We start from the raw sequence: 17,710 nt of genomic DNA on the forward strand, positions 1-17,710 counted from the left end.
TCAGAGCACTGACGTCTAGCACCGGCCTCCACCCTCCTGTCTTCTTCACCACTAAGAAGAGACGGTTGTAGAAGCCCGGGGAATGATGGTCCCGGACTTTGACTACCGCTCCCTTTTGTAGTAAGAGAGACACTTCTTGCTGCAAAGCTAGTCTCTTGTCCTCCTCTCTGTACCTGGGAGAGAGGTCGATGGGAGTTGTTGCTAGAGGAGGATTGCGCAAGAATGGAATCTTGTACCCCTCTCTGAGTAACTTCACAGATTGTGTGTCTGCGCCCCTGTTCTCCCAGGCCTGCCAGTAGTTCTTGAGCCTGGCTCCCACTGCTGTCTGAAGAAGGTGGCAGTCAGACTCTGCCTCTAAAGGACTTTGAACCCTTCTTCTTGCTCCCACGTTGACCTTCGGCACGAGCACCTCCTCTGCTGGGGGCTCTGCCACGAAAGGGTGGAATGAACCTTGACGCTGGAGTGTCCATCCTGGGTCTAGGCACGGAGGGCAAAGGGGTGGCTTTGCGTGCGGATGACGCAACCAGGTCATGGGTGTCTTTTTGAATCAAGGAGGTGGCAATCTCCTTGATCAACTCCTCAGGGAAGAGGCACTTCGAGAGAGGAGCAAACATAAGTTCCGACTTTTGACATGGGGTGACTCCAGCTGACAAGAAGGAGCAAAGGTGTTCCCGTTTCTTGAGGACCCCGGAAACGAACGAAGCCGCAAGCTCACTAGAACCGTCCCGTATGGCTTTGTCCATGCAGGACATTATGAGCATGGAAGTTTCCTTGTCAGAAGGGGAGGTCTTCCTGCTCAACGCTCCCAAACACCAGTCCAAAAAGTTGAAAACTTCGAACGCTCGAAAGACTCCTTTCATCAGATGGTCCAAATCCGAAGGAGTCCAACAAATCTTGGAGCGTCTCATGGCCAGCCTGCGGGGAGAGTCTACAAGACTTGAGAAGTCGCCCTGGGCAGAGGCAGGAACTCCCAAGCCGAGAACTTCTCCCGTGGCATACCAGACGCTAGATCTGGAAGCAAGCTTGGCAGGGGGAAACATGAAGGCTGACTTCCCAAGTTGCTTTTTGGACTGCAACCAATCTCCCAGCACTGTTAAAGCTCTCTTGGACGAGCGGGCGAGGACGAGCTTCGTAAAGGCAGGTGCGGATGACTGCGTGCCTAAAACGAACTCAGAGGGAGGAGAGCGAGGTGCTGCAGACACAAACTGATCAGGATATAAATCCTTGAACAGTGCAAGCACTTTTCTAAAGTCCAAGGAGGGAGGCGTGGTCTTGGGTTCGTCGATGTCCGTGTGCGGGTCGTCAAGATGTGCAGCATCGTCATCATCAGAGAGTCCATCGTCTGAATTTTGAGGAGGAAGCGTCAAAGGAGTAGGAATAAGCTGGTCGGCTGAGTCCGGCAGCACGGGTGCATGCGTGGCTGCACTGGACCCAACGTCATGGAACTGTTGGTCAGTCTGTGAGCTGGCAACAACCATGGCTGTGTGGGGACGCAAAGCGTCTACTCCTGACTGCTGCGGTCGAGTAGCGGAAACCACAGTGGGTTGCGGAGGTTGACGCACAGCGTCAAAACACGGCAACTTAACTCCACCCTCCTGTTGTTGTGGTAACACGCGAACGTCAACGGAGGGTTCCGTGCGTCGGTGAACGTCAACATGCGTCTGGCAGGGTCGACTGCGCATGGGTGGTGGAACTCTCACAGCTGGAGTGCGGGAGCAGGTAGCCTCAGCGTCTACTGGACGCACAACCGTGGTTGGTTGTAGGCTAACGGGTGCAGCGTCAACCTTCTCCGCATGATACTCCTGCATAAAGGAAGCTAACTGAGTCTGCATAGACTGTAGCAAAGACCACTTAGGGTCTACAGCAGCAGGTGCGGCAACAGACGGTGTTACTGCCTGTTGCGGTACCACTTTGCCTCTCTTAGGAGGTGTGCAGTCGTCGGAAGACTGCAGCGAGTCCGAACTGACCCAGTGGCTACACCTGGGCCGTTGGACTTGCGCGGAAGGGACCTTGCGTTTGAGAGGCCGTGAGACCTTGGTCCATCGTTTCTGGCGTGAAACCTCTTCCGCAGACGAGGAATGAACGGGCTCACTCGTCTTCTTGTGGGTGGGGCGATCTAGGAAAGATACGTCCGAAACCACGGAGGGAACGTCTGTCCGCTGATTAAAGCCTGTCGAACCCTTTGGTCGTACGACATTGCTTCTCCCCTGGGCTTGGGAGCTTGCAAGAGATCCCGGACTGGGAGGACGACAGGCACGAACAGACGCACCCTCATGCACAACACTAACACTTTTCACTGCACTAACACTCACTTCACTTCCCACTGCACTCTTACCCTTCAACTCCCTGACGTCTGCCATGAGTTGGTTGCGGTCATTCGCCAATGACTCGACTCTCTCACCCAGAGCCTGGATGGCACGCATCATATCTGCCATCGAAGGTTGATGAGTGCTAGAAGGGGGATCGGGAGTAACCACTACAGGGGAAGGAATAGGTTGTGGGGCATGGGGAGAGGAAAAATCAACTGAGCGAGACGAACTCCTCCTGACTCTATCTCTCTCTAGCCTACGTGAATATTTCAGGAATTCTTGAAAATCGAATTCCGAAAGCCCAACGCATTCCTCACATCGATCTTCCAATTGACAGGTTTTACCCCGACAATTGGAACAAATGGTGTGCGGATCGATAGAGGCCTTCGGAAGACGCCTTGAACAGTCCCTAGCACTACACTTCCTGTATATGGGGACTTGAGAAGGGTCAGACATCTTGAATTAGTCAAAGGGGGAATTCAAAATCTATCCAAGTCGTCAACAAATAATCCAAAATTCAATCAAAGAATGCAAGGAAGTATTGAAGATAACCTCTGCACAGCGAAAGCTAATAACCAGAAATGAATACTTCACCAAAAACGTGAAAATCAATACAGAAAGCAACAGCGTATTTAGTAGGTCTTGCCGGTGGCACGACAGAGAGAAAATTGGTTCTGTGTTTACTGGGAGTACTTGAGTACCTGCTCGACAGATGGCGCTGTTGATGAACACCCCCTACCTGTATAGCGATCGCTGGCATATTTTGTCCTTAGGTTTTTCTGTCGGGCAGCAGAGCTGACAGCTTATATGATCACCGGCTAAGTTTAATATTGAAAAAGGTGTGTACCTCAATTCTGACTTCTGAATGGGTGTAACCCCAATGGACAGAAAAGAACACATCTGGGCTCTTTTCTGAAGGACCCCCCACTGAGAAAAGGGCTACCAACTCATTGGAACCGTCCCTTAAGGCTTTATCCATGCCTGGCAAAATGAGGCTGAGACTATCAGTGTCCACATCATTCAAGGGAGAAAACTTCTTCCTCAAGGCTCCCTGAGTCCCGACAAGGAAAATGAATACTTCGAAAGCTCTGAAGACGCCTTTGAGAGGATGATCAAGCTCTAACATTGACCAGAGTATTTTGGTCCTTCTCATGGCCATCCGACGAGGAGCGTCTACTAGACTCGAAAAGTCTCCTTGGACAGAGGCAGGAACTCCCAAGCCGAGAACTTCTCCCGTCTCGTACCACACACTAGACCTGGAGGCCAATCTAGCCGAGGGAAAAGAAAAAGACGTCTTTCCCTGGTCCTTTAAGGACTGCATCCAGTTTCCCAACATCCTCAAAGCTCTCTTTGATGATCGAGACAGAACCATCTTTGTAAAAAGAGACTCCTTCGACGCCTACCCTAGCGTAAATTCTGAAGGCAGTGAACGAGGAGCAACAGGCACAAAACAATCCGGAAACTCTTCCATGAAAACTCTCATGAGTTTCTTTAGGTCATCTGAAGGATGAAGGGTCTTAGGATCTTCTCCTTCCGAGAATTACTCTAACAGTTCAGTAGGGGAAAGATGATGGTTGATCCTTTCCTCCGACAAAGCTCTAACCAAAGTAGAGACGTCTTGGATATCAGGAGCCAACTTCTTAAGGCCCTGACTTCTGGCGTCAAGGGGCCCAAGATCATCACGTCTGGCGTCACATTGTTTCAACGCTTGACGCTCAGAACTAAGACGCTCGCAATCCTTATGATCGGAACTAAGGCGTCCGCGATCTAGACGCTCAGTTCGACTGGCTCCCTCACGACGTCCGAGTCTGACTGCTGTGTAAAGGCGTAAGTATATCGGCAACAGAAGCCTGAATAATAATGTACAGAGAGGCACAAATTATCTGAAAAACATGAAAGACTAATATTTTACTTCTGACCATGTGTTTCACTTACCTTACTAATAAAAACAAAGAGAAATGCTAAAAAATTACTAATAAAAACAAAGAGAAATGCTAAAAAATGGTATTTTCATTATGAAATAAATTTTTCAACATACTTGCCTGGTAGTTATATATAATTCAAGTCCAACCCTCCTCCCCTCTAAGAGACTAGAGGCATGGAATATATGAGGGTTCCTAGAATGGTTCCCAGGTACCTCGCTAGGGTGCAGGGGTGGTACACCTGGCTATCCATTATATATAATTTAAGTCCCACCCTCCTCCCTCTAAGAGACTAGAGGCATGGAATATATAAGGGTTCCTAGAATGGTTCCCAGGTACCTCGCTAGGGCGCAGGGGTGGTACACCTGGCTATCCAATCGGCGATTGGCGTGAGTTTTGAATTTCCTGCCGTGACATCAGGGACGTAAGCTTTATATGTAACTACCGGGTATGTTTGTTCAAAAAGGAGGAGATATACCAAATATCACAAAATGGCATCACTGGTGTGCAGACCCCACGAAAGGAATACATATAAGGAATCTTTTTATGTATTACTTACTGTTTAGAAGTACTTTACTGTATAGGTGTAAGTACACTACTGTATACTACTACTCCTATAGTGTTCTGCCCTGTAGAAATAGTCGAATCTGTTTTGTTTTGGTGTTCGGTCATGGACGATAAGTAAACTGAATGATTGCCTTTTGTTAATATGATATTTTCATTATAAAATAAATTTTTGAATATACTTACCCGGTGAATATATAAATAGCTGACGTCTCCGACGGCCCGACAGATTCCAAAAAACTCGCGAGCGATCGCCATGAAGGTTGCGGGTGTGCCCACCAGCGCCGACTATCGGCCAGATACCGCATATACTTCTCAACCACTCCAGTTTTTCTCAGTCCGTAGGGTCTCTATCGGGGAGGAAGGGAGGGCCTTTAATATTATATATTCACCGGGTAAGTATATTCAAAAATTTATTTTACAATGAAAATATCATTTTTAAATATTAAACTTAGCCAGTAAATATATAAATAGCTGATTCACACCCATGGTGGTGGGTAGAGACCAGTATTATAACAATAAAGGCATATATGCTCAAGAGTTTTTGACAAATATTTCATAAAAACAAACTTAAGTATAGGTACCTGGTAAGGAAGCTGACTCTGATGATTAACCTGCCTCATTAGTCCACTTTCCTCACGAAGCCCACCCATCCTCTTAGGATGCTGAAAGACTCCCAGGAACTGTTATATCCAGGGCAAACACCCCTATAACAGGACCTAATCAATACCCTTAATCTGGGCGCTCTCAAGAAACAACATTTTGACCACCCGCCAAATCAAAAAGATTGCGACAGACTTCTTAGTCTTCCGTACAACCCAAGACAAGATTAAAAATTTCAAGAGTAGATTAAAAGGATATTGGGATTAAGGGAATGTAGTAGTAGAACCCTCACCCACTACTGCACTCGCTGCAATGAATGGACCCAGTGTGTAGCAGTCCTCATAAAGAGTCTGGATGTCTTTCAAGTAAAATGAAGCGAACACCGACTTGCTCCTCCAAAAGGTCGCGTCCATAATACTTGGAAGGAATCTATTTTGCTTAAATGCCACCGAAGTCGCTATCGCTCTAACTTCGTGAGCCTTGCCCTTAAGCAAACTACGATCCTTCTCACTTAGATGAGAATGTGCCTCCCGGATTAAAAGTCTAACAAAGTAAGATAACGCATTCTTAGACATGGGCAACGAGGGCTTCTTAACGGAGCACCATAAAGCCTCAGAACAACCTCGTATTGGTTTAGTCCTAGATAATTAAACTTAAAAGCTCTAACGGAGCACAGCACTCTTTCTACTTCATTACCTACGATCTCCGAAAGACAAGGTATTTCAAAAGATTTAGGCCAAGGACGAGACGGAAGTTCATTCTTGGCCAAAAAAACCAAGTTGAAGAGAACATATTGCTTTATTCGTCGAGAAGCCGATGTTCTTACTAAAAGCATGGATCTCACTGACCCTTTTAGCCGAAGCCAAGCTAACCAAAAAAAGTGTCTTGAGGGTCAGATCCTTCAGGGAGGCTGAATTTAAAGGCTCAAACCTGTCTGACATTAGGAACTGTAGGACTACGTCCAAGTTCCAAGCAGGAGTTGAAATACGACGCTCCTTAGAGGTCTCGAAAGACTTAAGGAGGTCTTGGAGATCTTTGTTATTCGAAAGATCCAAGCCTCTATGCCTGAACACAGAAGCTAGCATGCTTCTGTAGCCTTTAATGGTGGATGCAGAGAGGGAGCGACCGTTTCTCAGATATAGGAGAAAATACGCAATCTGCGCTACAGAGGTACTGGAGGAGGAAACAGAGGAGGACTTGCACCACTCTCTAAATACCTCCCACTTTGACTGGTAGATCTTGATGGTAGAGGATATTCTAGCCCTCGCGATCGCTCTAGCTGCCTCCTTCGAAAATCCTCGAGCTCTTGAGAGTCTTTCGATAGTCTGAAGGCAGTCAGACGAAGCGCGGGGAGGCTTTGATGAAGTCTCTTTACGTGAGGCTGCCGTAAGCGATCCATCCGCAAAGGCAGACTCCTTGGAACGTCTACCAGCCATAGAAGTACCTCTGTGAACCACTCTCTCGCGGGCCAGAGGGGAGCAACCAACGTCAACCTGGTCCCTTCGTGAGAGGCGAACTACTGCAACACCTTGTTGAGGATCTTGAACGGTGGAAAGGCGTAAGCGTCCAGGTGAGACCAGTCCAACAGAAAGGCATCTATGTGGGCCGCCTCTGGATCTGGGACTGGAGAGCAATAAGTCAGGAGCCCTTTGGTCAACGAGGTCGCAAAGAGATCGATGGTGGGTTGACCCCAAGTCATCCAAAGACTCTTGCACACATCCTTGTGGAGCGTCCACTCTGTAGGGATCACCTGACCTCTTCGACTGAGACAGTCCGCCAAGACGTTCAACTTCCCTTGGACGAACCTCGTCAAAAGCGAGATGTTTCGATCTTTTGACCAAATGAGGAGGTCCCTTGCGATGACGAAAAGAGCGTGGGAGTGAGTGCCTCCTTGCTTCGAGATGTAAGCCAAGGCCGTGGTATTGTCTGCATTCACTTCTACCACCTTGTTTCGAAGCAGACTCTCGAAACTCCTCAGTGCTAAATGGACTGCCAACAGCTCCTTGCAGTTGATGTGAAGGCTCCTCTGGTCTGCCGCCCAAAGACCCGAGCATTCCAGACTGTCCAGAGTCGCCCCTCAACCCAAATCCAACGCGTCTGAAAATAACACATGGTTTGGGTTCTTGGCTGCCAGAGACAGACCTTCTCGAAGTCTTATATTCCTGTCCCACCAGGCCAGGCAAGTCTTGACTGGTTAGGAGATCGGAATCGAGACCGCCTCCAAAGTTTTCTCCTTGTTCCAATGGGAGTCTAGGTGGAACTGGAGAGGGCATAGGTGAAGTCTCCCTTGAGAGATAAACTGTTCCAGGGATGAAAGCGTCCCTAGGAGGCTCATCCAGCTTCTCACAGAGAAACCGTTTTTCTCTAGCACGAGACGGACTTTGAGCAAAGCCTGCTCGATCCTGTTGGAAGACGGAAAAGCCCGAAAAGCTAGACTCTGTATCTCCATCCCCAAATAGAGAATCGTTTGGGAGGGAGTCAGCTGTGACTTCTCCATGTTCACCAAGAGGCCCAACTCCTTCGCAAGATCCAAAGTCCACTGTAGGTCCTGCAGACAGCGATGACGGGACGACGCTCTGAGTAACCAGTCGTCCAGGTACAGGGAGGCTCTGATCCCCGACAAATGTAGGAACTTTGCTACATTTCTCATGAGCCTCGTAAAAACAAAAGGAGCAGGGCTGAGGCCGAAGCACAGTGCTCGGAATTGGTACACCACATTCCTGTATACAAACCTCAGATAAGGTTGAGAGTCTGGATGTATCGGAATGTGGAAGTACGCATCCTGCAAGTCGAGAGAGACCATCCAGTCCCCCTCTCTGACTGCTGCTAGAACGGATTTGGTGGTCTCCATCGTAAACTTTGTTTTGACAACAAAAACGTTGAAAGCACCGACATCCAGCACTGGCCTCCAACCTCCTGTGTTCTTTGGAACCAGGAAGAGACGGTTGTAAAAACCTGGGGATTGAAGGTCCGAGACTTTCACCACCGCCCCCTTCTCTAACAACTGAGACACCTGCAGATGTAATGCCTGTCTCTTTGACTCCTCTCGATACCTGGGAGAGAGGTCTATCGGATCGTTTACTAGAGGAGGTCTCCGTACAAAAGTGATTTTGTAACCCTCCTTTAGCAACAAAACAGACTCCCGGTCTGCACCCCTCCTCTCCCAGGCCTGCCAGAAGTTGGTCAATCTGGCCCCTACTGCTTTCTGAGGACGTGGGAAGTCAGACTCTGCCACGGGAGGATTTAGATCCTCTCTTCTTACCCCGCTTACTATCGGCACGAGAGCCTCCCTTACTGGGAGCTCTGCCACGAAAAGGCGGGATAAACCTTGTCGCTGGAGTTTCAAATTTAGGTCTGTTGACATAAGAGGACGAAGGTACAGCCTTTCGAGCAGACGTGGCCATCAAATCATGAGTGTCCTTCTGTACAAGAGACGCTGCGATATCTCTAATAAGCTGCTGCGGGAACAGGGCAGAAGACAATGGCGCAAAGAGCAGTTCTGACCTTTGACAAGGAGTGACACCTGCAGACAGGAAAGAACAAAGTCTCTCTCTCTTCTTAAGAACCCCTGCTGTGAAAGTAGCAGCAAGTTCATTAGAGCCATCTCTAATAGCCTTGTCCATGCAGGACATAATTTGAACAGAGACATCACGGTCTGCTGACGAGATCTTCCTACTCAAGGCTCCCAGCGACCAATCCAAAAAGTTGAAAACCTCAAGGGCCCGATAAATTCCTTTGAGGAGATGATCTAGGTCTGAAGAGGACCAGCAAACCTTCGAGCGTCTCATGGCCAGACGACGAGGAGAGTCTACGAGGCTTGAGAAGTCTCCCTGGGCAGAGGCAGGCACTCCCAAGCCGTGAACTTCTCCCGTGTCATACCAGACGCTCGCACGAGAAGCCAGTTTGAAAGGGGGAAAAGCAAAAGCTGACTTCCCCAAATTCCTCCTGGTCATTAACCAGTCGCCCAATAAACGCAAAGCTCTCTTAGAAGAGCGAGAGAGCACTAACTTCGTGAACGACGGAGTCGAAGAAGCTAGGCCCAGCGTGAACTCCGATGGGGGCGAACGAGGAGCAGCAGACACAAAATGATCAGGAAAAAGATCCTTAAAAATTAGCATGATCTTCTTAAAATCAAGAGAGGGCTGAGCAACCCTAGGCTCCTCTCCATCCGAAAAAGTCCCCAAAGGAACATCAGTTGGAAGGGGATCAACGACTTCCTCATCCGACAACGGCCGAGTCTCGCGATACTGAGAGACATGCCGAGGAGGCAACGCATGACAGGCTATGTCAACATGCGACGGAGCCGCAGCAACAGCTGAGGTAACGACGTCACGCCGAGGCTGCAAAGACTGAAAGTCTTGTGACTGGCAAATAACAATAGCCTGAGTCGACTGCCGTTCGACATCACGTCGGGACTGCATTGACTGTAGGGTCTGAGCAGGAAAAACAACACCCGACTGCGGTGACTGACGTTCAACGTCACGTCGAGGCAACGGAGTCGGCCGACGAACGTCACTTCGAGACTGCGGCGACAGTTGCTGAACGTCACCTTGTGTCTGCGGCAAAAGGGGTTCCACGTCACGTGACTGACGTGAATGACGAGGAACACGATCAGAATCGCGTTAAACAGCACTGATAACGTTAGCGCTAACATCATAAGGACGAGAAAACACTCGTTTAGGCGGCTGAAGGCCAGAGTCACGCTTGTCGGACTGGCGAACCGCAAGCAAAGGATCTTTACGAACCTGCTCATGCTCATAAACCTCCATTAAAGATAAAAGTTTAGACTGCATGTCCTGCAGGACAATCCACTTTGGGTCAACAGGAGCCGGAACGGGCCGTGACGTCGGCAACGCCTGTGCATGCAAATCATCGCACCTAACGAGACCCTCGGACTCCGTGTCACGCTTTCGCTTAACAGGCGAACAGCCATCCGATGACTGAAAGTGGTCAGAGCTGCCCCAATGGCTACAGCCAGGACGCTGGACCTGTCCTGAAGGGACTGACTTGCGCTTTAAGGGTCTAGAAACCTGAGGCCAAGGTTTCTTATGCGGCAAATCATCGGAAGACGAGGAGAACTTAAGTCTCCCCCGTCTTATGGTAAGGACTTTCTTGATGAGAAACGTCTGATACCTTAGAGGGAACGTCTGTAAGTCGGTTTACACCTCTCGCTCCCTTAAGTCCTACGACATTCCTTCTCCCTGGTGCAGGGGAGCCTGAAAGAGGTCTCGGACTAGGGGAGCGACAAGCACGAACAGACGAACCCTCGGTCGCAACACTAAACACATTTTGCGCACTTTCCACTTTACCACTTTGATTTTCCACTTTACCACTTTGACTCTTTAACAGCTTGACATCGGACATAAGCTGGTTCCTGTCCGAGGCTAAGGTTTCAACCTTCTCACCTAATGCTAGAATAGCTAAAAACATATCGCGCATTGAAGGTTCATGAGTGCTAATAGGGGGTTCAGAAACTACCACTACAGGGGAAGGATTAGGTTCAGGGGCATGGGAGGAGGAAAATTCTAAAGATCTAGATGAGCTTCTCCTCACCCTATCTCTTTCCAGTTTACGAGTATACTTTTCATACTCTAACCACTCGAATTCCGATAAAACCACACACTCCTCACACTGATCTCCTAATTGGCAGGATTTACCCCGGAAATTAGCACAAACAGTATGAGGGTCGATAGAAGCTTTCGGAAGACGTTTGTTACAATCTTTCGCACATTTGCGATATACAGGAGAAGGGTCAGCCATTATGAAAAACCAGAGAAAATCCAAAGGAAAGCCAAGTTCATCAACAAAAAAACAAAAAAGGTTTCAAGAGTTTTATTGAAGGAACACACCAACACAGCGAAAGCCAATAAAACCCAAAACAAAGTACTTCACCAATTCGGTAGAAAACTCGAGGTCTAGAGCGAGCGGAACCAATGTTGTCGGTGACACCGACAGAGAAGAACTGGAGTGGTTGAGAAGTATATGCGGTATCTGGCCGATAGTCGGCGCTGGTGGGCACACCCGCAACCTTCATGGCGATCACTCTCAAGTTTTTTGGAATCTGTCGGGCCGTCGGAGACGTCAGCTATTTATATATTCACCGGCTAAGTTTAATATTTAAAAATTAAATGTAAATGTTTAACTTTCTCTTTTTTTGTATTCTAATTGAATTAATTAATTAAATGTTAAATGTATTCCTTATAAGGAAACAGTTTTGATTTCCCGTCTTCATTTTTCAACGAATGTTCGAGAGTATTCGAACAAAGGAAAGAAAACGGGAGTCGTTTTCAAGTTGAATCAGACTGGAAGAGTTAGTTGAGCTCAAGTCGTTACACCGTCATTGTCGGCGGCATTCCCCGGGAACGTGTGTTCCTTCCATTAAAAAGTGAACTTTAAGTTTGAACAGTTTTCAAGATTATTGCAACGCTTTTACAGTGCAGGTAAGTTGATAAATAAAGACTTTACCCCTAATTTGATGCCGGTTAGAGATTAATCTAACAGCCCTAAGGCAAATCCTTTCATGGATTAGTAGCTCTCCATAACTCTCGATTCACGGCCACATCTTATAGCTTTTTGTACCTTCTCGCTCCCTTCAGGTCATCTAGTGTTGACATCCTTTTAATTCCTTTGGGTCTTTGGCCTTTAAATTTACCTTCTATAATGTCCTCCAGTAACCCACCTCCTCTATCCAGTTTTTCTGCCTTCTCTTTATTGTTGTAATTAAGGTTCTCTCTTCTCCAATTATTCTTAGTATTTCTTCCTTTGTCTTGTGGTCTCTCCAACTTATTTTCTGCATCCTGCCTGATGTCCACATTTCAAATAATTCCAGAAGAGAGAGTCCAGACAAGAAGGGGTAGAGGAATGAATCAAAAATTCCTTTCAGCATCAATTTCTGGGAAATTCCTTCAGGTGTCAAAGTTTATTATAAGATTCTTCCTCTTCTTCACAAACTTTACCCACTGTTCATAACACCACAGCCTACACTCGTCACTAACCTGCCTAATGACCGTCAGCTACCTTGTTACCAAGCTTCAACCACTATATCTAGCAGCAATTGATACTCCTACATAAAAGAAAAAAAAAAAATTTCTTGAAGCACAGGAACAAATAAATTTCAAATATTAAAAACATAATTACCTCATATTTGTGCTTGGAACCTTTCAAACCTCGCAACCTTTCCAATGCAGCCAATCTGCCATGTTTGTCTTTACGTGTGCGCCGTGAACGAGAGGCTGCAATACTTTCGTCAGATGTTTGACCTGTAAAATAAAACATCTTTGAAACATATCAGTTTTTTCTTATAAAATGGCAGTACTTACAGTACATTTATACACTCATTATCACAAAGTTTTGAAGTAATTTATATCTATCCAAACTATAAAAACCAGAGACCTTTAGTAGGAGTATGACGTCGGTGAAACGGCAACAGCTGTTTAGACTTTCAACAAGATAAACATGTTTGGTCGCAAGGTGGTGGGTAACCCCATTCAGTCAACAAGTAGAGCAACCTTCACTTTGATGTTTAGCCTAGGTGCTTTCGGGGTGGTTGAGGTGGGCTGTGTAACTTTGAGCCCAGGTTTGTATCGTACAGTAGTAAAGAAAAACTAGAAATTTTGAAACTAATTTGTATCTATATTGTACATACCGGAATCATTTTCATAGATTTACTTTGTTGATGTTTTGCTAGGACCAAAATTAAGGAAATCTTGTGATATTGATACTAGTAACACAATGTTTTCCAGCATTTCACCAACACTGGGTAAGAACGGGTGAGTCAGCCAGACTATCACTTGCTCATGGTCAAGACTTGACGGGTGGATGAAGCTAGACAGATGAATTAATGACTAAGGTTTGTATAGCTAGGAAAAATGACAGATTTGGAAGTAATTTGTATTTTTCCTAACCATAAAACCTGTAGCTCTTTATAAGGGAATATACTTTTGACAAAGCTGAAACAAGCAATTAGACTTTTAGTGAGGTGTAACTAGCCCTACTGTTAGTTAGCGGGAGGGAGGGCATTAGGGGATAGCCGGCTACCCCTCTCACATACACTACTGTGCTCTATTGTCACTTTTGCTTGCAAGCAGGACTTACAGAGGGATAGGTAATGACATGCCAATTTGTATAAAGAGCTATATGTTTGAGTTGTTAGAAAAATTACAAATTACATCCAAATTTGTCATTTGTTCTGACACCAGAAAACAAACCTTACACTCCTTATTAGGGAAGACTCCTCCTTTAGTTGGGTGAAGTCGAAACCAACTGGCTGTTTTTTTACCAGGGAGTTTCCCGTACATGCTCTGCACATAAGCAGGGAGAAACCCTGACACTTCGCTAAATTCCATCCAAAGCACGGTTAGCAGCCTGAGCAATCTGTGGGATTGTATGATACTAGCAGTGTCACCAGGCTAGATAACAATTCTCAGAAACGTAGGAATCTTCAATTCAACCACAGACGTTATTTAATCCCACCTTGCCAAGGGGTATGGGGACATAAGTATATATCTCTATACCCGGTTACACAAGGAAAAAGGTTTTACTAGCACATAGAGAAGGCCAGCTTACAAAGTACCGTAGGTGTTGTTCCCCTCAAGAAGGGAAGATGAATGAAAGAGAGAGCCAGTCATTCTTGTCATTCAAGCCAGACTTAATCCAGGGTTAACTCTGCTCTGTATCATCTACTGGTCCATCAAGGAGCCTGACGTGTTTAAACCATTTGTTGTGTAACCATCACAGGGCCAATGGAGAACGTCTCCATGCTCCTGTGGATTACATCTTGCAGGATGTGGGCGGGGAAGGACTTCTGACACTCCCACGCATTTGTATTTTTTCTAACGACACAAACCTGTAGCTATTTATAGGGGTATTACTTTCAGCGGAGTTGAAAAGATAAGCCATTAGAATTTAGCGAGGGTTAACTACCCATCCCACTAGTTAGCGCAGGGGGGGAGGGGGTAGTAAGCTACCCGCCTCGCTCACACACCTGTGACTGTGCTTCACTTTGCTTGGAGGTAGGACTTCAAAGGGGGACTGGGTTGGCGGGTACATCTGTATAAATAACTAAAGATTTGTATTGTTAAGAAAATTATAAATTATTTCCAAATTTTTTGTTTGTTTCGTAATTGTAATACCAACCTACACTATTTATAGGGGTTAACTCACCCATTAGGAGGATGGATGTCCATGCCAATCTGGCTTTTTGGCTTTACCCAGGGAATCTTTTTTTATGTAGGTTAGTACGAAAATAAGAAAACCTTAACACATCTCTAAACCTTCCTATGCATGGTGTGACTATCAAGGTAAAAGTTATTCAGAATCCATAGGAATCAACGGAGTTCACCGAGACCTTCCAAATACCACCTCACCAGGGTATGAAGACAACATTATTAACACAATATGGAGTTTTTATGATGAAACAAAGTTTTGTGAATACTTACCTGGCAGTTATATATACATAGCTAATTATCTCTATTTCGGCAGAATTTTTCTAAAACTAGGCAACCGCCTTGTGGTGGTTGGGTGGTAACACCCGTTAAAGGGTGGTAGGAGGAATCATTCCCGTTTTCTGTTCTTCAGTTCATCTATGCCCGACCTGTCTCCTGAGGGGAGGTGGGTGGGCCTTCGAATGTATATATAACTGCCAGGTAAGTATTCACAAAACTTTGTTTTATCATAAAAACTCCATTTTTATGAATAGAACTTACCTGGCAGTCATATATACATAGCTGATTAACACACTTGGAGGAGGGTGATAGACAGTAACATCGTTGGGGAAACAACCAAAAAAGTTGTAGGATAAATAAACACCTTGATTCCTTACCTGCTAAGGTAGCTGACTTCCAAGGTTCCTGCCTCTTGAGTCGCTTTCCCTTAGGAGTGTCAGCCAGGATGTGACCTGCAGTGCTGAAAACACTCAATCGAGTCTGTCAACGGGGTGAGACCAACAATCTGACTAGACTTCAGGACTACCTATTGCCCAAAATAAAAAACCGCAACTTTACCAAACCAACCACCTAACATTTGCAAAGTAGATAAAAATTATCTAACTAGACTGAGGTGACTGTACACAAGTCGAAGTCCTCAGACAACCAATAAAAAACACACCAACCTATGTACAAGTAAACAAAACTAAGGTTGAGGGGAGGTAGTAACTCCTTTGCCTAATACAGAAGCCGTAGCTACGTATGGTCCCAAGGTATAACATTTCTCATAATCCACCCTCACCTCTCTGAGGTAATGAGAGGCGAACACAGAGTTGCTCCTCCAGAATGTCGCATCCATAATTTGACGGAGCGACATGTTCTTGCGGTAAGCAAGTGAGGTCGCAATGGCCCTCACTTCGTGAGCTTGCACTTTTAAACGTCCGAAGTGTTCCTCCTCACACAAGAGATGCGCTTCTCTTATCACTTCCCTCAGGAAAAAGGACAAAGCGTTCTTGGAAAGGGGCTTTTGTGGATCTTTCACAGAACACCACAGGGAGCTAGAAGAGCCTCTCACACTTTTCGTGCGAGACAAGTAGGTCTTGAGGGCTCGTACTGGACAGAGCAGCCTCTCTTGCTCTTGACCCACTAGGTTGGTCAAGTTAGGAACCTCAAAGGTCCTCGGCCAGGGCTTAGAAGGGTTCTCGTTCTTAGCGAGAAAGTCTAATCTCAAGGCACAAACTGCCCCATTCAGATTGAAGCCTACCTGTTTTTCAATTGCATGGACTTCACTAACTCTTTTAGCTGTTGCTAAGGCCAAAAGAAAGAGGGTCTTCTTGGTAACCTCCCTAAGGGGAGCCTGTGAGATGGGCTCAAATCTCTTGGTGCACAGAAATTTAAGAGCCACATCAAGGTTCCAAGAAGGGGGCTTAAACTGGGTCTGCTTGGTCGTCTCAAAAGACTTCAAGAGGTCATGTAGGTCCTTATCGCGAGACAAGTCCTAGCCTCTATGCCGACAGACGGAAGAGAGCATACTTTTGTACCCTTTGATAGTGGACACAGCTAGCTTAGCGTCCTGTCTGAGGTACAACAAGAAATCCGCAATCTGGCTCACAGAGGTAGTGGATGAGGAAATCTTGTGCTTCCTACACCAAGCCCTAAAAGTCTCCCACTTGGACTGGTAGACCCTCTGCGAAGAGACCCTTCTCGCTCTGGCGATAGCTTTCGCAGCTTGCGCTGAAAAGCCTCTCGATCTGACGAGCTTCTCGATAGTCTGAAGGCAGTCAGATTGAGAGCGAGGGGGTTTTGATGATATCTCTCGAAGTGGGGTTGTCTGAGCAGATTTGGACTTGCAGGGAGGCTTCTTGGAAAGTCCATCAACAAGTCCACCACCTCCGTGAACCATTCCCTCATCGGCCAGAACGGAGCTATCAGGATCATCCGTCCCGAATCGAGGAGGGCGAATTTCCTGACTACCAGATTGATGATCTTGAACGGGGGAAAAGCATAAGTGTCCATCCCCGTCCAATCCATCAAAAAGGCGTCTACTGCTATTGCCTCTCTGTCCGGAACTAGGGAGCAATAGATGGGGATCCTCTTGGATAAGTTGGAGGCAAAAAGATCGATGAGGGGTCTCCCCCACAGCCTCCAGAGACTCTGACAGACCTGTTGGTTGAGGGTCCATTCTGTGGGAAGGACCTGCCCTTTCCTGCTGAGCATGTCCGCCCTCACATTCTTCTGTCCCTGAACAAACCTCGTCAGCAGATTTATCCTGTTCTCCTTCGCCCAAAGAAGGAGCTCTCTTGCTGTCTCGAAGAGAGACAGAGAGTGAGTCCCTCCTTGCTTCCTGATGTAAGCAAGAGCTGTGGTGTTGTCTGAGTTGACCTCCACAATCTTCCCAGACACCAAGTCCTTGAAGGCCTTTAGCCCCAGAAAAATGGCCATCAGCTCCTTGTTGTTGATGTGCCATCCCAGCTGAATTCCTTCCCAATAGCCTGAGACCTCCTTGCTTCCTAGTGTTGCCCCCCAGCCTGACTCTGATGCGTCTGAAAACAACACTAGGTCTGGGTTCTTCTTGTGTAAGGAGATCCCTCCTCCTAACAAGGTTGGGTCCAGCCACCACTTCAGAAGAGTCTTGACTTCTATTGGAATGGGGAAGGAAAAGGAGTCTTCCTGCATCTTTCTGTTCCACGTCTTCGAAAGAAAGTGCTGAAGAGGCCTTAGGTGGAGTCTCCCCAGAGAGACAAACTGTTCGAGGGAGGATAGAGTCCCCAGCAAACTCATCCACTCCTTCGCTGTGCATCTCTTCTTGTCCAGGAAAGTTCTGACTTTTACGAGACACTTGGCCTGTCTTTCCTGAGAGGGAGAAGCCCGAAAAAGAGCTGAATTCAGA

General features: G+C 46.8%; 1 protein-coding gene across 1 annotated transcript in view; it reads right to left on the reverse strand.

Moving 5' to 3' along the window:
• LOC137619873 (DNA polymerase alpha catalytic subunit-like) overlaps positions 1–17,710 on the reverse strand; it is a 316,081-nt gene that overhangs the window by 275,599 nt on the left and 22,772 nt on the right. The window contains exon 2 of the mRNA XM_068350163.1: positions 12,536–12,657. Coding sequence (XP_068206264.1) covers positions 12,536–12,657 — 122 coding nt within the window. The remainder of the gene's footprint in view (positions 1–12,535; positions 12,658–17,710) is intronic.

Source organism: Palaemon carinicauda, chromosome 26 (genome assembly GCF_036898095.1).
Source record: "Palaemon carinicauda isolate YSFRI2023 chromosome 26, ASM3689809v2, whole genome shotgun sequence".
In the NCBI taxonomy this organism is placed as follows: Eukaryota; Metazoa; Arthropoda; class Malacostraca; order Decapoda; family Palaemonidae; genus Palaemon; species Palaemon carinicauda.